This window comes from Pygoscelis adeliae, unplaced genomic scaffold, assembly GCF_000699105.1.
Source record: "Pygoscelis adeliae isolate BGI_AS28 unplaced genomic scaffold, ASM69910v1 Scaffold308, whole genome shotgun sequence".
In the NCBI taxonomy this organism is placed as follows: Eukaryota; Metazoa; Chordata; class Aves; order Sphenisciformes; family Spheniscidae; genus Pygoscelis; species Pygoscelis adeliae.
In genome coordinates, this window is record NW_008825306.1 from 3,639,348 (window position 1) to 3,665,182 (window position 25,835).

Genomic DNA, 25,835 nt, shown 5'->3' on the forward strand with positions numbered 1-25,835 from the left:
GAGAGGGAGAGAGTGAACTGGTTTCTATGTTCCTGCTTTGTAAAGCTGTCGCTTGAGATAAATTCACAAGGTAAGACAATTGTGGGGCAACCTGCTGCCTTACAAGAACCCTCCCTGTTTCTCCAGGTTGGAGGAAGCGGCCATGCTGCTGATGGGGACACAGGCAAGCTGGCTAGACTCTCCCTGGCGCCAGACCCTCACCTCACGCTGGCGGAGGGAGGCTAGGAGGAGCACGGCTGTTCGTGCGTCCCACCGGGCGCTGCATGGGCCACCACGCCAGACCCCAGCCCACCACAGGGGCAGGCGGGTGGATGCAGGCTGAGGAACGTCAGCCATGGCCAGAAGGGGCCACCGGCATCGCGGCTCACGGCTTTATCCAGCTTACCCCAAACAGCGTCTGATACAGACCTGAAACCGCTCGGATGCGAGGCAAAGCGAGCCTCAGCACAAACCCAGATCTAGGCAGGAAGGCAGTACAGCCATAGTATTATTTTGAACACTCTCAAAAGATACAGTGGCTAACAAAGAACACGAGTAACACATTTCAGTAGGAGACGACCGTTCAGATTTGTCTCATCAGAAGAGCGAGGAAGAAAGGAGTTCAGCTGATCACCGATATATTTAATCTCATTTTTAGTTGTGCTTTTGCACAAATTATATAGATCTCAAGAAGGGGAGTGCGGGAATTCAGTTTCCTTCGTGTGGCAGAAACAGCTGAAGTCAATTTCCCTGTTTCAGTAAGTCATATTAAGTTGTTAAATGCTAACACTTCCAATTGTTTAATATTTAAACATTTGTTAAGCTATCAGACTCAGAAACAAATTTTAAAGAAATATTAATTTCTTTTTTTAAATATTAAAAGTTAGATCATAAATATTTAAATAGTTATTTCCTCACAACAATGAGTTAGTCTTTTAGATAAATATAGCACAGCATTTGAATGACCATTATGAATATTAAATCTGAAGATGCCACAAGTACAGATTATAAACATACTTTTCTGATAAATGATTCCTTTTTCTGTTAAACAGGGCAAACACTAGCAAGATTAATAATGCAAAAAAGTATAATTCTTTGTTAGGAATTCCCGGTCATCACTGCCAAAAAAGCATAAGCTCAAATGCAAATAGCAATCACCTCGAACAGATTATATATAAAAAAGCTCTGGCTGCTGTGGGACATTTAGAGATATCTTTTGTCATAAGAAACATGGAAAGCATGTGGGCTATAAAGCAAAAACATATGTATATTGTCAATAGCAGCACCTGTTCAATTACAGTTTATTTCAGTATGGAGAATTTAGTTCAGCCCCTAGATGGCAATACTATCAAACACTTTTTGTAACATGAGTACTTAATGATTAACAATGTGCGTTCAGTCATCCAACATACTCAAGACAGCCATTAAAAAAATAACAAAACTGATTTCATTATAGATTCTTTTAATAAACATTTATGGCTTAGATCCTTGAAAGTGGAAGCGTTCAAACTGCCGTAGCCAAAAACCTATACAGCCGAATGCAAAATTATGAACTGCAGGTTAAAGAACAGAGCTCAAATTAAAGTTCATGCTTAGCATAAAAATCTGGCATCAGAAATTATGTTGGCACAAAACATGATTAAAATTAGCTTTACAATTGGATGTAGTCTGTATTAATAGTTTTTATGAAGACAGTTATCTACTAGGTTTTCAAAACAGAACTTTTAAAAGCCTAAAATTTACATTCTATGGTTTGGGGGTGGGGATGGGAGGAAGGGAGCACACAGCATTAAATTATTGCCCCTGAACACAGAGGCTCTCCAAAGGTACAAACACATTATTACAAACATCGTACAAAAAGCAATGGCTCTGCTTTCTAATGGGCTGCATCATCAGGGTGGGCTTTTGTGACAGCAATGCTACAAAACACTTGATTTCTTTTTTTAACCAGAAAATTGGCATATTTTTCATCACCCTCTACCATTTTCCCCCTAAACCCCAAGATTTAATTATTTACAATCCTCACCACGCTTTGAAATGAAACAAGGATGGAGGGATTTCCTTGCCTGCAGTTCATCATGTTCTCTGGAGACTGCTAAACTATTCCTTCCAGGGATGACTTTTATCCCTGGCTCCTACAGATACTTCTTGAAGAGCAAATGGTTTACATGTATTTTTGTTTTGTTTGGTTTTGAAGTAAGCTCAGGGGACGTACTCCCAGAATACGGAGCCACGTTTTCTCCCCCTGCACTGCTGCCATTGCCATTTGTGAATTTGCTCAGCTCAAAGGCTGATGCTGAAAAGAGGATGGATGGCAGCCTCAGTGATTCATTTTAAGAATTACTTTATGTCCTCCCATGACATTTTCAGCCTAGAAATACTGTCCTGCTGGAATGGTCAAATATAAATAGCAAAATACACCTTGCAAAGGATAGCACTATAACCTTTGGCTTCAGCAGACAACGACACAGCCTTAAACAGGTGCAGGATCAAAATCATTGCCTGGAATATTCTCCCAGCCTTTGTCTGCAAAGCCGTGAACTCATATCTCCCATGTTTACACACTGCTAACAGTTCAGATTTCATTCACCATTAAAAGCAAACCAATAAAATAAAATTTTAATGCAAACATTAAGACGTTCGTAGACTGACTGACCATGAAATCTGAGGGACTACAAGCCCATGCCCTCCTTTCTCCGTCTCCTGCTGCGAAGCATTCTCACTCATTCAGTCATTAAATTATGAATAATCCAGCAAACATTTAAGTGTGTGCACTCTCACATTCCTCCTATAAGGCCCGTCCTTTCAATGTAAACACTACAGAAACGGACACCTGAGGCAAGCTGTGATGAGCCACCGCGGTCTGATCCCCGCACTGCAGCCCAGAGCTCAGCCTTTGACACGGCCCTTGCTTTTGGCAGCCCCGTCCCCTTCCCTTGAGCAACACTGGCAGCACCACCGCTACTCCAGGCAGGACCGCGCCTTTGTTTTTGCTGTGTAAAATGCTTCACGCACTGCGCTTCACGCAGCACAAGCTGTCAACAGCAACAAATAAATTCCTCGGCTAATTCCACTCTTCTAACTGTAAATTAGGATAAAAGTTATTTAAAATAAAACCTTGTTTTAACACATTTTTTAAAACATAAACCGAGAGAACATGAGTCATGAATAATGTATCCGTCAAGATTTGCTTCAGATTGCCTTTTTTGTTTGTTTATTTTTTAATTCATGAGCACAGAAGTCACTTAAAGTCTGGAAACAAATTAGCATAGTCTTTCATGCTGTTCAAAGGCAGCGGCATCCATAATGCAAGGTGCCTGCCTTCCTCGATACCTCTTGGTCCTCTTCCTGGGCACGGGCAAGGCTGCGCAGCCTTCAAGGGTCTGATGATTTTACACTGCCTACTGTGATTGCTTTTGACTACTTGAAGTGCCCCTAAGGTGGCAACAGGGTCAAGAGGTCTTTGTAGGTTGAAAATGATCAAAAATTAGCATTGATCTGTAGCTGTCAATAGTAGTCTGAGCGGGTGGACTCCCTGCACAAATGTTTAAACGGCATACAACTACACAACCTAGTCATCTTTGAATCTATCGATCTGATGAAGCAGCACTTTCCAGTGGTGTCACTCTGGGCTTTTCCTCTTTTTTCAAGGCAGGCCAGCTTACCCAGTTGCCCAGGTCTCAGGGCATCAGTTCAAAATGTGACAAATACATCAGAAGATCTCTGAACCACTGAAGGGCTGCCCAACAGGCGGCCTGAGTATCTGTCCCTTCTTCGGGGGAATCATCAGCAAAATTCAGCAAGTCGTCACCAGTCATGTTAAGGTTAGGCTCTGGTTTTTTTCTTTCTCCCTATCTTCTCTTTGTACAGTAATCCCTATTTGGCAGGTATCTTTGATATCTGATTAAAAAGCTAGCTCATTCTTTCTGTGAGTCTCTAACTAAACTCAGCAGCATCAGACACTACCACACTGCTAATGGTAGCAGTGCTACAGGGATCCAAACCTGTTCTTTCATAACCCCCAGGCATAAATGGTGGGAAGGTAATTCAGTATGACATTCCCTTGTCTATAGAGGCAGAGATGCTGAGCTCTCCCTGGACGAGGGAGGAGAAAGCTATGGTCTCCTGGCAGTCAGAACGTTAATCCGACCATCCTCCGATGCCAATTTTCAAATTCTCCATCAAGGAAGCCAAACAGATTCCTCCACAAGTGACAGAAGTGATGGGGAATGCTTGGGGTTTTACTAAGATACTCAGTTTGTCCTCACCTTTGTCGTTACCCTCTTATCCAGTTCCCCATCTAATCCAGATTCTTTGTCGGTTTCTGCAAAGCACTGGGCGTGGTTCCACCTTGACTCTGATGTTCACTCTTATTTCCCAGCCTAATTCTTAGCCCCCACCTTCACTCTAAAAATTGCACTGAGCACATACTCATACGCAATCTCTAACTTGTCCTTTGGGTTGCCTTCCTTCCTTCTCAAGCTTATATCATGCACACTGTGGCTTTTTCACTTAAAAAGCCTACTCTGTTCCTAAAGCCTTATGCTCAAATTCACACGGATATAACTTACAGATACACAAGTAATCTATGAGTCCCTTCCTGTAGCAGTGTGGACTGGAATACAAATTATTCCCATGGTAGTACTGAAAAATCTCAAAGGTTAGGCAAAGAGAAACCAAAGTGTTATTCGTTTTACTGGAAATTATCTTGCCTAGAGGTGACTAGAATTTCCATTTTTACCAGAAATTGATGTTGCACTATTTATCTTCCTCCCATTTTGTGTAAAAAATAATTTTAGATTTTTTCATTAAATTTTTTGGCAAAATTCACTCAAAATTTTACATTTGCAGAACTTTACATTTCATTTTAGAATTTTAAAATTGCCTTTCAACACATATTTTTCATTTTAAATCATTATTATATTATTTGATAGTACCCAACAGGCCTTCAATAGCAATAACATATACCACATTGGTGATAATTTTTATGGTATATAAAAAAACAAGTATTATGAAAGAAAACTAAAGAAACATTTAAATAAAATCTTTAAGTTTGTAAAACCAGACGTTTCCTTATTAAGCCTAAAATAATTTTGCAACATTTTTGCCCAGGGAATATTCTTCCAAATTGTCTTCGGTTGAGATGAAAAGGCACTCTTCCTTTCCCAGCCCTGAGGTGGATCGATGCAGTCTTTTCTTCTACAGTGGCTAGGAAGTGACATTCAGGAATTCATTATATTTGAGCTTGCTTTTTTATAAATAAATTTAAGAAAATTTATTTAAAAAATATATTAGAGTAGATTCAAGTTACAAAGCAAAGCACATAAAATGGCTTCTTTATTAAAACATAAGCTTTGATTACATGATCATAAAATATTCTTTCCTTGAGATTCCTGGCAAACTTAATGCTTTTTTTTTCAACTCTAAGAATGTTCTTGTAATTTAATTTGAAAATAAATGGTAGTTTTGCCATCAACATCAGAGAACACTAGTCATCTATCCTCTGTGACTCCACGTTCCTGTCCTTTCCTAGCAGTACCATGCTAGCAGCCTTTTTTAATTTAAAAAAAAACCACCCTAATTTGCACACTCTGTTTCACTCAGCACATAACGGAATCATTTCCTATGTGAATAGTCCTACATGGGCTCATGGACTATACCAGCGAAAAATCTTTAGAAACACCAGCAATCTAAGTTTAAAATGTTCTGCAAACAACAACAATTAATACCTGATATAGAAATATTACATTGCAATTAATTTTCCTCCTTTCTGGCAGAGCATGTAAGGAGCTGTGGATTACATGCAGCTGAATCTGTCTAGTGGAGTTGGTGCCTATTTTCACAGTAGACATTCTTCTTTCCTGGCACACCTGGGGACCTGCTGCAGTCTCACCAGGTGTCTGAATCCCCAGCTTTCACTTGAAAGCAAAGCACCACAAAGAAAACTAGGATGCATTGGGTATTAAAATAAAATCAAGCACATTTAGCAAGCTGCATTCAGTCACTGTGTTGGCCTTTGGGTAGCAGTACACTTTTAAACCACCAACAGTGTTGCACTTTTTCTGGTAAAACCTTTAAAAAAAAACCTCTTCGGGCAAAATCAACTCTCCTCTCCTCTCCTCTCCTCTCCTCTCCTCTCCTCTCCTCTCCTTACATAATTGTTTAGTTAAAATTCATCAAACATCGCTGAGTGTCACATTCTCAAAAATGTATTTCCATCTGTATTTGTCTAACTTGTACTAAGAAACATTGAAATCCAAAAAGAGATTTTTCTGCATGACTAAATAAATCAAATAAATGAAAATATCAATGATGTGACATTCCACTATAGACACCATCTAGAGGACGATGTCAACATGTTTTCCTAACATTAATATTTTATCTCTAACAACACTCACAAGACCTACTGTATAATAAAACATAGTTTTGTACCTTCTTTCTCCCCCCCCCCCATTTTTCCACTTTAAACCATGTTTATTATTCCTCATCATGAGAACATGAGAAAGTGATGGAGAAGGAAAGAAGCAGCTCTTTTTATAAACTAGATAGATACCTGATGGGACTGTTTTCCCCAAACTTTGTTTTTGGTCAGTTCAAATCTGACATCCTTACTTAACCTGAATGATACTTTTTGCTTTCAATGATCATTCTGGATACGAAGAACTAGACTAAGTTTCTTTTCAAAATAAGACAGGCAGAATCTGATGCAAAAATTTTAATACTATTTAGTTGAGATACAATAAAGTTGAGTTAAAATACTTAAACCCCACTGAAAAAGAGTTTTGTGTCACCCTCAGTAAAATGCACATATATTGTATGTTCTGGCCTTTAGCTGAGTGGGGCATGCTTTGTGGAGAGCTGATGAGAGCGAGAGAGGAGAGAGCAGATACATCAGCAAAGACTTCATGGTATATGAAATCCAGCATCATATTAAAGCAATGCCGAACCCTATCGGATTGAGCTGGGAGGTTTTCGTGATGTTCCAAATTCACACACTGCGTAATCTGGAATCTGCATAAACGCATCAGGGCATTGCAGAGCTTGCAATTTGTTGAGTCTGCCTTGGTCACAAGGGGAATGGGAATGGATGATCCTTCAGGTGGAGCTTTATAACCTGGGATAGAAATGTGTCTAAAGCTAAAAAGCTAGGAAAGGCAAACACACAAACGCTGGCTGGGGTCTGCATCTCTACAGTTACAACTAGTGCACTCATACAGCTAAACTCCAGGAATATGTTTAAAAGAAGTACCACACGTAGCGCTCCTGCTGAGCAGTAACTTTCCATCCGCAATTTGTTAACATTTAGGAGCGGTGTTCGTCTCATGGATTTGTTCTATGTTGTCTGTAGGCATGGCACAAGAAAGAAAAACCACTGCTGCTGTAAAACAGCAGCTAAAGCCTAAGGGCTCAAACCTGCAAATGGTGGGGGGTATATCCCTTAACATGGAGCATTAGGGGGTTAATGTTATATTTTTCCTAATGCCATAAACTGTATTTTCTATTTGATATATTGGCTGATGGCCAGAACAAAGTTACATGCTTTTGTCAGAACAAACAAAATCTGGACTGCCACATCAGTGCAGTCCATGTCTTCTTAGTCTCAAATCCTTTTTTTTCTAGCAACGTCCAGAGTGGCATGTGTTTTGCAGAAGGGCTTCTGTAATTTTAAGCCAACATAATGAAACTGTGGATGGTTTTGTTATCCATAAAAATGGGTAATTTATGTACCTGAACTTCTCAAATGAAGGTATCTTGTGGCAATCAGTTTTGCTTTGTTGTAGAAAGAACATGCCCTTGTCATTATCAAATATTTTGGCTTTTGGTTTCATTTGAAGTTTTGTTTTTCAAGCATTCACATTGCTCCTCTATGACATTTGTGACTACATATATCTGTGCCATAAGCCGCCGCCTTCATCTCCTTTCAAATTACATCATACATGATATTGGGAAAAAAGGTGGTTCTGAACACTGTAAAACTTCTCCCATCTGATCTTAAAATGACCTGGGCACAGTATCTGAAGATTTCTATTTTCTGTAAAATTTGACAGTTTGGCTATGTTTTTGGTGTATGGAAAACAGACAGGGGAAACCCCTTATATTTCCCCTATAAAAGCAATTATTTTCAATTTTTGCCTTTGCACAGCTCAACAGCCATAATGGGGAAAAGGAAATGTAAAGAGAAAAAAAACTTTGAAGAAAATCTTTCAGAGGACTTGTACAAGGACAGTCTGAATCTTAACATAGATTGCAGGTGAGCTCCCACATCAGTTTCCTTGAAAATGCCACTGAATGTCAGTTGTGCTCCATAAAATTAAGACTTTGCAGTTATATATGACTTTTCATCGTAGGACCTCACATCATGTTACAAACATTAATTAATTAAGTCTCAGGATATCCCCCTGTGTTATTGTGTGCAGCTTCAGGAAACTATCATTACTGTTTTAGATCCCGTTTTACACAGGTACAATAGATGTGTCATATTATTGTTAAATGCAAGCTTACTTTATTCCCTTTTCTCAATCATTCTGAGTCCTTGTCTCTCACCCAACACATGCAAAAAAGAGCAGTTCTAACTGCTGCTAAGTAGAGGAAGATAACACAGCCTCAAGGCAATTCACAGCTTTAAATCCCTGCTTTCTGCCAACACAATGGAAAATAAAAGCAACATTTTAAAGGAGACTAAAAGGTTTTTACTTCCTACCGTTTTATTCTTTTTTCTCTGCCTTGTACTGAACAGTCCTAGCTTTTCATTCAAGCTTTGCCTGCTATGTATGTAGTCACTTCTAAGAGATATTAAAAGGTAAGCACAAACAATTTACTTGGAGCTACACCATCAAGTCCAAAGTTTAGGCTGAATATGTGGCTGAACTTAAAATGTCACCTTTAAAATGAACTGGGTATTTTAAAAAATGATGGGCCAAAAAGTATACAAACCCCTATCTCTTGAAAGGCTTTCCTTCAGCAGGTTTTTCATTGCTTTCCTTCCCTTAATGCTTTACACTTCCTCCATGAAAATTCCTGCTCTCCAAAGAGGGACAGGCTGAAAGTAAACGGAAGTGTGCAGGTAGCGGTTTGGGAAAGGTGCGGTCCAATTACACCAATCCGTGCCAGGAAAAAGAGATTCGCTCCGCACCTTTTTGTACAGAGCAGTCGCTCTCAGCAGGCGGCCAGAAGCACACCGCTCATGCAGGTAGGGATGCCCCCTCGCCCTTCTGTAGCTGCAGGAAAGTTCAGCCTATCTTCTGAATATTAGCAGGGAATATTGTTTAGTCGTATATTTAGGTGTACACTTTGGGGACGTATTCCTCAGCAGAGCACAGCTTCCCATCCAAATAGTGACAGGGTCAGCAGACCTGTGACTCCTTCCTTCCAGTACTTGCGGGATTTTCCCCCAAGTTTGGAGTAGGGGATTGCTACAGGGGAAGCCTGCCCCTACTGATCACAGAAGCTAGTGAAAACCCTCAACAAGTAGCCTGAGAAGGCCCCTGTGTCACACAATGGTAAGAACAGGAAAATCTTGTTTTCCTATTGCAGCTACTATGGACTGCACTGTTGATGAAAATAATGAGGTCTAATAAAGATTACGTTATATATTGTTGTGTCCCTTAGCAGTTATGTCTTGCCATATAAAGGCTCAGAATCAACTACACACCAAGAAAAGAGTTCAAAAGGAGACAGGAAGAAAGAGCGGTCATAGATTTTGGTGGAGTAACTGGGAGAGAAGCTGCTTGCAGGTTTAATGTCTTGAAACCAAGTGATGCCAATGGATAGATGCACTTCCAGATCCTCCTAGGATCATACGGCTACAGTCCCCTCTAGCTTAGGCTTCCTCAGGCACAAAGTTGGGAAGAAACTCACCTTGACACAGCATATGAAACAGTGTCTGCCCATTCCCATTTTTTATGCTGTCAGACCAACACTAAATTCATATACGTACACAGAAAAGTAGACACACAAACCTGCTACAGCGTGAACAGGAAAAGCAGCTAGCTAGCATCACTTTTAAATGTTAATGCATAAATAAAACAGAATCTTTAATATGTCTTTTCATATGGTTACACATTCATTAGTCCTTTCTAGTGTGGCTTGGGCTTCTCAGTGCAAACTCCTGCCAAAAGAGAAGAAACTCTGAGCTGCTTGTGATTTGCACTAGCAAGATGCAGTAGTTAGGGAAGAGATGAAAGATGTAAATACTGAAATATTACTTGAAAACTGAAGCATAAAAAGTTTAGTTCAGATTCTGTCTTTTCCTTGGATATTTAAGTTACTCAGGGCATTAAAATAGATCACCAAGTCAACAGGTACATAGTTAAGCTTCGTACAAAACAAATCATGCTGGTTTCAGAACTGAAAATATCTTTACAGCACATTATTGACTCCAGCATGTTAACTTGTAAATCCACTAGTTTCACTGTCTCATCTATTGATTAGCTGCATGTACGCATGTTATAAATGAACAATCCAAAAAGAAATTACTACAATTTAGTCATTTTGGGCAAGACTTGTAAATGTATTCAAGTGCTCAAAGATGAAGATAGACACAATAAGAAACAGTCATAGCTCCCACATTCAGACACAAAACTTGTGCAGCTAGTGTCCTCAGTTACTCTCCATACTCTGTTTGGAAGGGAGGTTCCTCCAAAGGGAAAGTCAGATGTTTATGTTTAACTTCTGTTTTGAATAGCCCTTCAGAGGAGCCTCACTCTCTCTCAAGGCAGATTAAACAAACTAGCCGACATCAGCCATCTAAAGTAAGGTTTTAGAATTCAGAGCTGTGACTTTTGCTTAAATTCACTTAAGACTCAAAGAGCCAAAAAGCCAGTGACGATATTTTCAGTCAGCACACAGCAACAGACCATACAGGTGAACTCTTACTTTTTTCTTAAGGTGAAACAGAAAACTATTGATAGCTTCAGAAGTTAAACTGCAGCTGTTTCAAAGCACTTCAAAATCAACAGAAGCTTCCTTTTGCCTTTTCAAGGATCCTGGATCAGGGTCTTCAGGAACAAAACTAAATGGTGTACGTAGATGGCATTCAACCAGAACAGGGACTGGGAATATTGAAGCAAACATCCCTGACTCCTGATTTCCATGCATAAGTCAACATGTTGGCAGTGATCTTCAGTCTGAGATGATGTTACTCAGGTCAGTGCGATTTAAAATTTCCATTAACACCCTCAAACTAAGTATCATTACAGGGGTTTGTTAACAAAGCAATTGAAAGTGCTGGGACGCTTCTATGCAGGACCAGAAAGATGAAAAAATGCAGTATGCTAAAGAGCTGTTGCAATTTTTTGTCTCAGAAACGTCCTATTTTAAAAGCCACATGTTCTCAGCTCTATTTGTCCTCAATGGGGTGCACTGTATTTGACATCAAAGTAACTGGAGCTCAAACTATTGTGTTACCTGGTGGAAAAGGGGATGTTTTTCTTCTCATTTGCTCTCAGGGTCTCTTTTCAGTCATTTTAGGCCAGGACTTTCCAGTAACATTAAGCACAGCACTTAAATATGTCACTGTTAAGCTACAACTATAGCATAAATCTCACGATCTATTGGTACATCACTGGTCTAGCGTTTCTAGCATAGACTAGCATTAGAGAAAAGCTAAATTATCATCTGTCTTGAACCCCTGAAGAGAAAACAATAAAAAATAATTTTATGATGCCATAATGACAAGAATAATACTTCACTTCATCTGGGAAAAGATGTCTTCCAGACTTGTCATTAATTCTCTTTTAAAGCCTGTTGAAATACAAGAGCTCTGCAAAGTTTCATTCATTTTGTTTGTGCAGAGTAAAGTTTTCTTTATAGCAAAAATACAGAAAATTTATCCCTGCAAGGAGTCTACTTCCCTCACTCTCTTGCTATATTAAATCTGCATTTGCAATTCTGATTATGTGGGACAACTGTAAACTTGGTGCCTTTTTTTGAGCCACTAGAGTAGCATCTCCACATTGCATGGAGGATTTGGCTCAGGCTAGGAACTCTGCTCTGGATGGGAAAAAAGAATTGGTGCATTCAAACCTGCATCAAACGGACTTTGAAAAGTATTATTTGGAGCAAAATTCAGAAGCAAAATGAGTAATGATTTGTGATGTGCCCCAATAGGTTAAATAGATACTGGGACCTCCGGTCATCTTCCTGTTGTGAATATATGACTCCTCAGAGCCATTTTGGCACACAGACAACACACGCTCCAGGTGTCTCACTCAGAGGGACCATACCCCAGCAGTAACATCCGTCTCTAAGTTAGGGTGGCGTGGGCACAGAAGCATTTAGAAGACACACATGCTACATAAAGAAGGAAGGTGGAGCAGCCATGGATTGGTTTGAAAAAGGCATCCTACAGCTACAAAGTCAAAGAGCTTAGGGGAGGCTACTGTGCTGCACGTCCAGCTGCTGCTCTTGCACCAGTCATAGGTTGCCTTAAGTGGACATGTAAGTGTTTGTTTGTCTCCTAAGGCTTTGCCCGCATAACTACACAGCCTCCAGCAGTATAAGACCTTTAAAGGACATTACCTGACTGAAGCAGAGTCCTGCCTATTGTAAGGACTGCAGGACCCACAGAATATCTGGAAGTAGAAACAAGTCCTAACAAAAATCTGAAAAAGACAGAAGTTATTTTCTACTAGACCCTCAGGATGTGAATTAATTCCTGCTCCCTATATCACTATCACAGTCTCTAAATGCGCTTTTAGGAAGGAAGGCTTGTGAAGGGAAAGGGAGGGAGGAAGAAAACAGTTTCCGCAGTTTTGGTGGAGGGAGTAAAGCAGCCTGCAGTTGCCAGAGGTATAACAGATGATGTTTGATGCCCTAAAGGCTGTAACACGGCACCTGCTAATAAGGTGAAAAAAAAAAATTCTGAATCTGGTAGCAACTTTGGCAGGGGTTCTTCCAGCAAGCCCTCCTCTTCAAGGGTAGAAACCTTCTCTCCATGCTCGTAGTTTTTCTTGGCACTCATAAAGCAGTTCAATGAGCATATCCTTTCCAAATCTTCCAGCCTGTCAGATGCTGGTGGAGGGACATCTGTACCAATCTCTTTCTTTAAAGACTGAAGAGATTTTATTTGATGAATGCTAAAGAAACAGACTTAATACATTTTTTACAGTTAAATAATGAAATCCATCCATTATGGGTGCATGTGAGTAGAGTACAATACACTTAGATGTTCCAGATCCCATTTGCCATGCATTTCTGTAACTTTAGTCAGATAAAAAGTTCAAGGTGCTGAGGGAAATACTCGTAGTTTGTGATGGGATAAACTCAGAAATTGGACTTTGTGTCCTCCTAATAGAAATTACATGTATGTACAAGCATTGTACATAGGAAACTTTCAGACTACCATCCTCACAAGAGTCTACTACCTTCTGCTTTTGGTTTCTTTGGAAACAAACCAACCAACCAATGAACCAACCATTAATTACTTACGTTTTGGTGCTTTCACTTGTGATTGTACTGGTACTGAGAAGCAGAAAGGACAGATACAAAGACTGTTTTGAACTTTCTTGAATCTGATTAACCGTCTGGTTTGGGCTCAATTTAAATTTGTCATGAGTAAAAGTCCCCTGTCATCTTTTCCCTGTTCCATACACAGATAAGATCTTCACACAATTCAGAAACTGATCTAGGTTTGAAGACAAATGCAAGAGCTGCCTGTAAGCTCATTCACCAACTAGCCAACCCAGTCAGCTAACTCGCAATCTCCCTTCTTCCATTCGCCTGTTCGACATCGCTCTGTTGTGTTTTCAGCATTGTCAAAACACATTTCAACCAGCATGAAGATCCAGCAGGAACTGCGTGCCCTTGCAAGGGTGTGAAAGTTTCTGTCTTCAAAGGTGCACGGGCAGGGGAAGCAGCAGCTCCACCTGCTCAGTAGACCCAGAGTGATGCGGTCCAAGGGAGGGAGGGATGGCAGCGGTGGGGCGCAGGACCCATTGGTTTCCAGCAGCCACTTCTACAAAACCGGTGCAGACCGATCCGAGTGCACCTCCCCTGAACCACTGATGTGCACCCAGTCAGCCAGATCCCAAGCTGCTAATATGGCTGTGCTACGTTATTTTACCAAAAGGTCTGGCATATATGAACTATTAAAATCTGCACATGGTTAAAAGTAGAAGTGGTCAAACTCAATATTCCAAATAGCATTTATTATAAACTTATGTGGTTTTTCCTCTTTGTATGGCCATCTCAGAGTTTTTTCTTTACAAACTGAATAGAGTTGGATGAGCGGTTTTGAAATGAAATCTCATTGGCTAATTATACACTTTATTAATTTACAATTTAATTTCCACATTGTATGATGAATCACCAGAATCCGTCAGTAATGCATCTGCTGACTGGATAACTACTTTAATTTTGTTTTTAATAACAAATAAGTTACAGTTATTTTTAATAAACAAATTTTTAGGATTGCTGACTCTCTTAGTAAAATTCACAGAGCTTTTGAGCTTTGAAACTATTTTAATACTCTGCAATTCTCCAAACAGTCTGAAAAACAACAGAAAGCCCCATTATGATCCAAAAGAATAAAAACAATGCTTCAGTTTGAAAAGAGAGTCACATTTTGGATTCCTTTTTCATACCCGGTTAACTTTATATACAGTTACAGTATAATGTGATAGTAAATTTATACCCCTCCATTGTCACCCGTTCAAAATGCATCGGAATATTCAGTAATTTTTTTCTGTTTTTAAATCTCCATCCAAGCCTGTGTGAGAACTGGAATAAATAAGCAGCCACGTTTTCCCATACTGGAAAAGTTCCAGAAAGGAAAGGGCTCTTGACATTACAGAGCTAAAGGAGTTTTCAAGACACTTTCTATTTCCATACTCGTTCTTTTGTATGCTAGGTTGCCTGCCATTATGTTTATGTAATTCTGACAGTGTTCTTAATGACACACTAACAGATTGTAAAACATGCTGCTGGCATTTACTTGTTTTTTATATTTTTAAAACAATGTCCTTCATGTAACAGTAGTTAAGCGCGGCAGAAGGACATCATTAGAGCCATGGTTAAACTGTAATTTACACCATTAGGAAGGCAGGAGCAATTTTTATTGCCTGGCAATTTTCTTGCTGAAATATTTGGACCATATGGCTCAATTTGTGTAATAACCTTAATTTCAGCACCCTTCAGGTCTGCCTCCATCTCCTACGGAATGGTAAAATGCGGTTTAGCAGAAAAGGCAACTGTCTATACTTAGAGAGTTGAGATTAATAACATGTCACGTCCTGTTTTTGGTGAAGGAATTCGAACAGCAGCCAGATGGTATCTCTACAAATAACTGTCAGGGGTCTTGATCTAATCAATACAATGTATTAATACATCTCCCTTCGCTGCTTCTCGAGGGGCTAGTGTGCAACATCTGGAAAGATTGGGGGGACCGCCAAGTAGAAAGCTGATCCTTTTCAGAATCAAACTGAGCCCAATTAATTTTTCATGTATACTTGATAACTGTTTCATAATGAGCTATGCGTCTTGACGGAGTTAGGCTTGGCGGCATGAGCGGCTTGTGCTTCCTATCCCCATTCAGTCCACTTACAGAAACCAACCCATTAATCAAACTATCTGGCATAAAACTGAAATCTCAGCTCAGCAAGAGATCAATAACCATCCTTAAAAAAAAAAAAAAAAGCAACAACAAAGACCCCACCACAGAACAAGGCTTTAGTGGGCAAAAGTATCCAGGCATGACATTAGTAATTACTTCAACAAAAACCAAAACTCAGAACCATACTCACCTGACAGACACCTATAACATAGAATTTAATATTAGCTTCCTGTCAAAAAGTAACATTTAAGTCCATTAAAAATACACTGCCATTCTGCTTTCTAGATACAGAGGCCATCTGGCCCCTATTCACCATAATTGCTATTATAGTCTCAAAAATAATATTTATATAGTGCTGCAAATGAACAGACAGACACCCATTCCCACTCCCAAAGAGCTTTCTGTTGACAAACTCATGTTTTTGCACTGTGAAAGAATAAGGGTCTCACCCCCTAAAAAAAGTGTGGCAAGATTATACATGCATTCCAGTGCTTTTTGTAAAGTCTGAAAGGAGGAGAGAGAGAGAGAGGTCACTTGGCAGGCAGAAAATGGGAAACTGCAACAAGCATAGGGGAGATGAGCTTGAATGAGGCTGTGAAGCTGAGTGATGGGAATGGATTCAAAAGGGAGCAGTAAAGAGAAAGGACAGGAGGTCAGCTGAGAATACTAAACTTATCTTGCGTAGGACACCCAACGGCTGTTTGATGAGAATGACTTTGGTGACTGTAGACCTGGATTAGATTCAAATGGAGTCACCAGCAGTACAAGGCTCTATATTATATTACCAATTCCCATGAGTCATATGGCTTGTCTTGCTTTTTTTAAAAAGAGGCCCTGTTTATTAAAACTACACACTGCCTGTTAAAATTCCCTATGAAATATAAGCATATGACAAAACACTTCTCAGCCAATTTGAATACAAGACCTTATCTGTGGAGGGGTGTGGGGCAGGGGGATGGGATGGGGGGGTGAGGAATGGCTTTTCTAATTATCAGCTGAAGAATTCCTGTATCTGGAGCTGTTGGGCATGACCCTGGGGATTTTAGGAAGCTGCCCTATGACTTTACCAACAAAGGGAGTTATCTTGGAGATGCCTGATATATTCACTTCAGAATGTTGGTTAAATGTGAATTAAAATCTAGTCAAATCCAATTAAGCGTTTTTAAACAGATATCTAATTCGAAAAACAGCTGTACACATTACCCAACAAATTTCTGCTGCCCCTCCTCCATTTTTATTCACTACTTATATATCAAAAAGCATCTGTAGCTTACCAAAACCTGTTATTAAAGCAGATTTAGTGCAGTCACACACAATATGGCGCAAAGAGAAGAGTGTCCCTCATATTATATCTTCCTATCAAACTATACTTAATAAGGTGAAGGTTTGTGGGGGTTTCTGCTTTATTTTGTTTTTACAAACTAGAAACCACCCTGTCAATGGTGTTTTCCCACACTGCCTGATTAGCTTAATCTTATGCTCACAACTGAAATGCAAGACTTACAAAAAAACATCGTAGAGAAAAGCATAAATATAAAGCATATATAAAAACATATATAGAGAAACAGCATATGGAGCATTTATACAATCTCATTTTAGGCATCTACCTTTAGTCTTTGTCATGTGGTCACCTATTCTCTTATGACTGCAGGTGCACAAACTGAAAAGGTTACCACTACCAGACTGCTGCCCACCACCATCTTTCTGTCAGAGGGTACCATCTTTTAAATCTGTCAACCTGAATAATCCCTTTGGGTGGGTTAGGAAAGACCAGCTGATTAATTAGCTTAAAATCATCCATCTTCTTTTGACTGACACATGCCAGTAGTGGCACACAAGTGCACTAGAGGAAAGCAGCCTCGTGTGGACAGTTGCAGCCCAAGGACAGTAAATGTCCATGCCTTAGATGTTCTGGAGGTTTCATGGTCTATAGAGGACATTAATGCTCCTAAGTAGGTTAGATGCCTGAAGTCAGACATTGTAAATATCCCTCAAAAGACCTAGTTCTACATGTGTTTCACTCATCAAAAAAAGACCTATGGAATGTGTGAAAACTGGATCTTGCACAAGGAGAACCCCAAGGATAAAATACACTAGATATTTCCAAATAGGTAACTAATTTATTTGTAGAAAAAATTACCTATTGATCCAGGCACTCTGGCCTAGTCAATCTAGAGTGCGTGATTAGGCATGGTCAGACATAACCCAACCAGTGTTTTTACTTCTGGTCTAAAAATTTATCGAAGGGCAAAGTTGTGTTAACTTCATGTTGCATACTGAATTAGGGAGAAAATATTCAAGAAAAAATGTAATGAAATAAACTCTTTTGCTGTAACCTTCACTAATTCAAATCACCATTTGCCTGACAACATATTAAGACCTCACAGACACCAGATAAACCTTTCCCTGCTACCCCGCATCCTAACTCGCAAGGATTCTTTCAGTCTTGGCAGAGTTCCAGCAGGGTCTAAAACTGTCTTTCTGTGGCTGCTGAAAGCATCCAGGAGACACTGAAGTGGCCTTGGTTACAGCAAGGATGGTATAAATAAAAGAGCTGAAGCCTCTCTCTTTCTCTCTCACCGTTCTCATCCAGTTCTATTACCACAGTACTTCAAAATCATCAAAGTTGTGCAACAATCCATTTCATCCTTTCTGCTTTAATTAGGCAATTCTACATGTCTGTCTTGATAGGTGGGGCTTACTGAAGCACTTAATCAGTTTCTGGAGGGGCATCGTAGTGCCAATCCAAATGCTTATTTAAACAGAGCTGTAGTGCCAAATCCAGCATATTCTGCAGCAGCATGGAAACAACAGAATCTGAGAGACACAGATTGCCTCACACACTGTTTTTTTTTTTAGCAGCCTTCAATGTGAAGGAGCACTTGTCCTGCATTCATCCTGTGTAAGCTTCACAGGTCTAGAGATTAAAACATGGGAAACATTTTATATTATTGGGCTTTCCTGGCAAATAAAACAATTACAGCAATTCCAGTACAAGCCCTTCCTGAAACTGTGCTAACGAGGCTTTGAATCTTAAAAACTGCATTTAAATCAAATGATTCATTTGCAAACCCATCACATACAGCACACACATAGTAGGTGTGGGTCATTTCATTGGAATTAGAAAGCAAATGTCTCTATACATGAGAGGTCACCAGTTGTTGTAAGTTAAAATCTTTTCACTGTTAGGCATAATTAAAATACTCTAACAGTGGTTTCAGTAATTTAAACATTGCAGTATTGTTGTAATATTTTTCTAGGCTTCAAGAGTTCACAATTGTTTGGTCCAATCAAATCTGGGAACACTGGAGAAGTTATCGCCCATCAAGGTAATTACTTTCAAGTTGAAATAATTACTCCATCAATGTTAATGGTCTTTCAACTTCAATAAAGCACTCACCTGCCGATAATCACAGCTAACCTCTTGCTCTCATGCAATTCCCTCTCTATTTAGCAGGTTATATTACAGCCGTTAGAGTGGTCACTTGTCCTGAACAGCTGCTGAATTTCACTTTGATCGGCTGTGAACCATAAAAAAATTAGTCATCTGTGTATGATTTCCCTCTAACCCATAAGCCCTTGCAGAGCTAAGGATATGATCTTTTGGCTGTATTAAGGCACTGCTGAGCAGCCATCTTGTTTCTGGTTGTGGCTACTTTCCACTCGCTAACAGCAGCACAGTAGCCTAATTAACTTTTGCCCTCCACTGCCGTTTACAGCTTTCATTCTTTGCTAAGTAGCACGTCTTCTGAATTTATGGCATATGAAGGGATTCCTCCATTTACTCTCATCTTGTTTTCTTAGAGCGCAGTCCATTTCCCAGGCGTCTGAAATAGGCATGTATAAAAAAGTTTCACCGGTCCCTCTCTTTGGCATATTTTTTCTTATTCTTGTGGCTATGATCGTCATTCCTTCTTCTATAAGGAAGTTGTCATGTACAGTCCTGCATACTGCACTACTGAATAATATTATGTATGAGGAAGTTAATAACTACGTGATATCTCATCTCTAATGCTGCCAAATGTTCACCAGTCTATATGAGGAAACAGAAATTAAAGATCACACATGGATATATTAAGTATTTCTGAATGTGATGAATAGAAAGGAACTAACTCTGGATGCAAGATTCCAGGTATCTGTAAAATCCTGCATAGGAGATGTGTATATGGCAGTACTGGCTACTTAAGAGTATTTCTGATATAATATATTTTATATGGGTTTTTCAGCAAGTAGGCTTTATTTATTATTTTTACGCTGGTTATATGTTCAATATACAAATTACTGTCTGGTTATAACAACATAATCATGCAAGCCAAAACCTCATCCTCCTACCGAAGTCTCTATTATTATTGCTATTCTGCAATATGTCTACAGATTTCCCTACCACAGATGAAGCATCTGCCAAGAGGAGCTTGGCCAGTGTAGTTATATACCGTCTCCCCAAATAATGTAAGGTAAGCCAACGTATGTTCTCAACTGTTAGCGTAGCTGCATCCAAACCAAAGGCTTTGCTGATGCAGTGATATCAGCTGAGAGACGAGTTAATTTTTTACACCCCAAGCTGACATAGCTATGCCAGAAAAGCCTTATAGGTTAAATTTGGCCTGAGCGCCTCATACTGCAAAACACATTGTGAGTAGGCCTGCGCTTCTAGGTAGGCACAGGTGTAGGATTTCCCAGGAATAAGGCCTATAATGCTTACACCTATCTCTTGCATCCTGTAACAATCACATTGTACTTTTAGTTACACTCTGCTGAGGCAGATTTGACACACCGAGGCCTTGATTCTACATAATAATAATAGGGGTCACTACCCATAGCAGGCAGAATTTTTCTTTATAACCCTCATCTCTGGATGCTTTTCCTTCTCCAAGCACATTCTAACAGCTACATATTCTTACATTTTTTACTCAACTTTTTGGCTTTGAATTCTCCTGCTCATGATAAACAACCAAATACTTCATATAATTGTCATGGGAGAAACAGCATTACACACCCATAAAACATCTACCAAGGAAAAGTCCAAACTTACCCACAGTTTTACCTCACAGCAACATTTGGAATACAACAGTTAAAGAGCTGTGATGCTTTGATGCCATTTGGCAGGTACAGGCTTTATAATGAAATCAGCTGTGGGTCCTATGTTCACAAGCTTAAGCCCTAAGTTCACAAGAGGGAGAAGCTTGCTTTGACAATCTAGTCACTTTATGCAGATTTCTGTAAATGAGACCTTACTGTCAATCCATTCCTCTATAAACACATCTGTCTCATGTTAATGCTGTCAATAAGACACTAAATACCATTCTTGCTTTAGAGGGTTAAAACGAACTGGGAAGACATTGCGGGAGACACTTGTACTGCTGTAACCAGTCTTGACTTGACTTTGCTCTGCAAATAAACCAGAATGTCAGTTTAACTTGCTGTCACCTAACATCTGTCACTACACTCCTGGCCAAACAAGCTAGGGAAATGGGTGACACTGCTCTTTAACTGCAAAGCATCAAAATGGCTCACGTGTTCTTCACTTGCTTCTAATGGTGCAGGGAGATTCTCCTTTCGTTTGGGTGGCAGCAGCTTTTGCTCTCAGAACCCAGTTCTCATTTTTATCTCCATACGCAGTGTAAAATTTCAAGAGGTCAGCGATAACCTTGAGGTACCGGACAGCCATACCTTTGACACATTAATTCAAATACAAATTAATGCACCTTAACTGGGGAATGAATAGCTGCATCTTGGGACAGCGGAATGGCTAAGTCTGTCAAATGGTTTGAAAACCCAGAAGATGCTTCTCATTTGGCTCTGGAAATGGATGGAAACGAAGCTGTCAAATTAGAACAGTCTGCAGGGATATTGGTGAGAGCTTAATTTGTATCCTGCAGTGTCATAAGGATTGTATTTCTACTTTAGGTTTTGGTCAAGCTTTATGTCCTGTGGCAGGCAACCAGGGTGCAACCGACAAGAGCAAGGGTGGTATCGGCTACTGTGATTCTAGCACTGCTTTTCTTCTGGAATAATCTAATGGGATAAGAATGGAGTATAACAGATTAAATAAAGGACCGAACTCATTTCTCGCTTAATACTTTAAGTCTTGCTTGTAACATGGAAGCTTGTGTGAGAGAATGACTAATGGCATATCCCACGAGGGAGCTCCAATAGAGATGCTTTAGGAGATTAAATGATTTAGCCTAGTACCCCTGAAAGCTATATTTTAAAGGGGCAGGAGTTTAATCATTGGAATGCTAGTTCCTTCAATAAAATTACATTTTAATTAAAGTGTCTCATTCACAAAGCTACAGTTAAGAGTATACCGGCAATTTCATGATAAAATTCTATTTTTAAGGGGTTATAACTTTGAAAGTTGGTGTCCAGGTTTTTGCCTGCTGGGATAATTGACCTGACCTCCTGAAGATATCTTTGATAACAGGACTCCATGCACTTTACGTCAATAACTTTGATTCAAAGCTTTAGCTGTTCTGCTATATTCAGAACAGGTAGGATTCAGATCTCAGCTGCTCAGTATAAATCAGCAACAACTCTATTGAGTTAATGTAGTTGCAACAGCTTAAAGTGAGTGCAACTGATGGAAGAGCTGTGCAGAAAGATTTCTCCCCAAAGGGCAGTGTAATATTTAAAAATAAAAAAGGGTAGCAAAAATAATAATCAATAAGTGTTCACGACAAAGGACAGTAGAAAAAACATGCAAGTCAGCTTCGCTGCAACACTAGTAGAACAACTATACATATGCTGCCAGAATGTCATTTTGATTCAGGATAGTGTTTGGGGAAAATAAAGGATTTTGGAGCCAGGAAAATACTAATTCAGTAAATAATAGCTTGTTAATTTAAAAGGCTTTTAACTGATGCTGTTAAAGAAACACACTGTGGCAACATTATTTAAAAGGCCGTTTTGGTAGGTTTTATTACCCACAATACAACCATCTTGGACATTTTCTGTTGTTGTTGGCATGCTTAGAAGACATTGCAATGCATGACCGGCCAGGTCAATTCCGATGCTCAGCAACACATTGCATGCTGCTGAAGCAGAGTATTAGAAGCCCTGCCATTTCGCTGGTTTTGAAATGTTAGGTGTCCCATCACAAATATGATTGTGACCATTTTTTTAAAAACAAGTTAAGGGAGCTAAGTACCAAAATCCTACTGAAGTTCAATAACTTTAAAATCCCAATCTACTTTTTAAAACCTAACATACTGTACAATGAGAGTGCAACGATTTCAGAAGCCAAAGTATATATTCCTATCATTCAGTTCAGGACCTGTTTTCTTTTTCAGAAAAAGATGTATTACAAACTTAATCCGTTTAGGCTTCCAGGAAGCTAGACACAAAACTGCTTTGGAACCACATGATCACATACAAGAGTATGTAAGATTACTGAGCTTGAAACTTCTCCCACCTTGTCATGTTGAGATTTGTCTAAGGGAGTTACTTAAAGGTTACTATTGGGTATTTCAGAGAAGCTCTACTTGAATGTCAAACAAAGGCTTTATAATTGGGGTAATTAAGAATTTAGGGGATTTCTGGTGTTACTTAATACCAACTTGGCCTATGAATATCATTTAGGGAAAATTCTAGGTTTATGAAATTGAGGTGGCACTGCTGAGGAAACCCAACTTTGTTACAACCTCCTTAAACATTTTCTAAAACTTATTTTCAAGAGGCAGCCAAGTACAGCAGCTATCCTAATATACAGCAGTTCAGTTCAACTATCTATAAACTGTCTTTCTATAGAAAGACTAGAATGTAATATATAGGTGGGAGGAGCCATGGTAACTGCACAAACCATAACCACTTCTGTCACTGATTTACATAACATTGTTAGTCGGTTCACAAAACAACCTGCCCTTTCCTGAGTCTAACTCTCCACATGCTGAATAGAAACGTAATATTTACAGACATCCATGTTTGGAAAGTCCCTTGAAGGGAAAGACATGTTAGCAGTGCAAAGTAACGTTCTAATATAAGTACATGTAATGAAAGTAAAAGTAGATCTGCTTTTCTTGCTGACGAATTATGAGGGGAACATGCAAATACAAATGCATATACAAAGTATGTCATTACTAATGAATTCATTCACTTTGTGATTCCAACTGAATTACAAAACTAGAATTATATGCAAGGAGGACTGATTTGGTTGTTCTTTGTGCAGATCCTGTGAAACTATTTCAACAGTCAGACAGAAAGCTCAGGACAGTATTTTCAGAGCGAGGCTGACAAAGTTAGATGCATGTGGTTAATTCCTCCAGACATGATCCATCTATGCTTTCAAGTAACCTCCTTGCCTCTACCAGGAATTAGATATTAATGTGAAATGTTTCAGTCTGCATTGGGCCAAACACAAAATTTAAACCAACAAAACTACTGGCAATTGGAAACCCCACTTTTCCAATCAGTGTTAAATGAGATTTTAAAATACCACAGAGATCAAAGCAGAGTAAAAACAACTTAAAACTGGTTTTGTGGTCCAGTTCTTACCATTACGGTTAGTGCTGTAACAGCTGGGATGCTAAATGTTGGATCGCTGCGTTTTTCTTGATAGACTACTCGATACAGAGATATAACACCATTGGGAGAGACAGGCTGGGTCCAATTCAACTGCACTGAGTATGCACTTGTTGCTTGTGCCCAAGGGGCTCCCATGCCCCATGGGGAAGCCTCCAGAGTTTGGGTTGAAGCCCACAGGCTGTCCACTGACCCCACGGCATTTTGAGCTCTGACGCGATATTCGTAGAGAGTAAAAGGCTGTAGAGCATCAGATGCATCAATAAATTCCAAAGCTCCTTCAGCCCAGATGAACAAAAGCAGCTCTTCTTGACTGCCCACAGGACGTCTGCAATTAAATCAAAGGCAATATGTTTAAAATTGAAAATAACTGTAACAGCTCCATGGTAGTAGATCCTAAAGTTCTAAGTTCAACCTGTGCCTCAGAAAAGTACAGAACTTATGTCTGTACATTACACCCACACAAGGAACTACCTATCTATCTTTGCATCTTAAAAGCATTTCCCTGAACTTGTATTAGGTGCTGAGTAGTGAAGAAGAGATTTTTTGAGGCAATCATTTAATTATTCTCCATTATCTAGAAGAATACTATAAAACATGTCAAACAAGCGTGCTGTGACAGTCCGTAGTAGCAGAGTAGCAATACAACAGCATACTGTCTTTTAGGATAGAAGACATCAGATATGAGACTTTCAGAATTTCGAATGTGATATTTTAAATCCATATGTAGTTGCTAAGTAATGGCTTGTATTGAAATATGGGTGCAAGTTTCCAACATTTCTGAAAATCAAACTATTTATGGAGTTACTCACCTCAGGATCCCTCATTTATGGAAAACTTACGGCCAATTTACTTGGGCAAAATGTTACCTAGTGAACAAGGGATAAATATTCTATCGTGCCCTCAAAACCAAAGCCATGCACTTTTAAATTCTGGTTTGCTCACAATAAATATCTCATTTGTTCTTGCAAATCGAATAAGTAATCCCTTGTGCATAAACTTAGCAGAATTTGCAGCTCCACCACAAAAACTCATTAAAATATCACAAGTAGTGCTTTCTGTAATAAACTACGTATTTTTTCCAATGCTGTCTTCATTTAAAAATGCAAACTTAAGATATATGAAGACAATTCACTGTATAGGCTTTTGGCACAATGGGTGTTTATTTTTGTACATATGTATATATATCTGTATGTACACACACACACACACATATATACGTATATATAGCATTCCTACTACAGATCTGCTTGTGTTGGACCTGGTGATATTCTGAGTGTCAGAGGAGATAACAGATGATCCTCAGCCCCTTTCTAATGTGGTCCCTTCTAGTATATAATTTACAACAGTTGTAATAAGGCAAGCACTCATCTTCAAAACAGAGTTATCAAATCAATTCTTTCACTTGGCATAAAAATGTTTGTGTGAAATTAAGTTGGTTACATTTAAACACTGTGATAAAACTCAATGATGGTTGTGCTGTACTACACATGAATTTAAGTATTTCCCCTACTCTTCTGTATTGTGTGTAAATTGTCCACTTTCGTTTGGTGTTGTATGATATTATTTTGATTTTGGTGTGGGGAATTCTTTTTTGTTGATGTGAGTGAAGTTTGTGAAGATTGTGTGATGAATGTGGATTTTAACGATAATTCTTAAATATGCGATTCACAGAGGTGAGGGGTGGGATGTATTGGGTTTGCATGGCAAGGTTTTGGTAGCGGGGGTCTACAGGGGTGTCTTCTGTGAGAAGCTGCTAGAAGCTTCCCCCATGTCTGATAGAGGCCAT

The 25,835-nt window shown here is 39.3% G+C and overlaps 1 protein-coding gene across 1 annotated transcript in view; it reads right to left on the reverse strand.

Moving 5' to 3' along the window:
* The window catches only part of USH2A (Usher syndrome 2A (autosomal recessive, mild)), a 401,100-nt gene that overhangs the window by 32,836 nt on the left and 342,429 nt on the right, over positions 1-25,835 (reverse strand). The window contains exon 62 of the mRNA XM_009330219.1: positions 24,020-24,374. Within this exon, the coding sequence (XP_009328494.1) occupies positions 24,020-24,374 (355 nt within the window). The remainder of the gene's footprint in view (positions 1-24,019; positions 24,375-25,835) is intronic.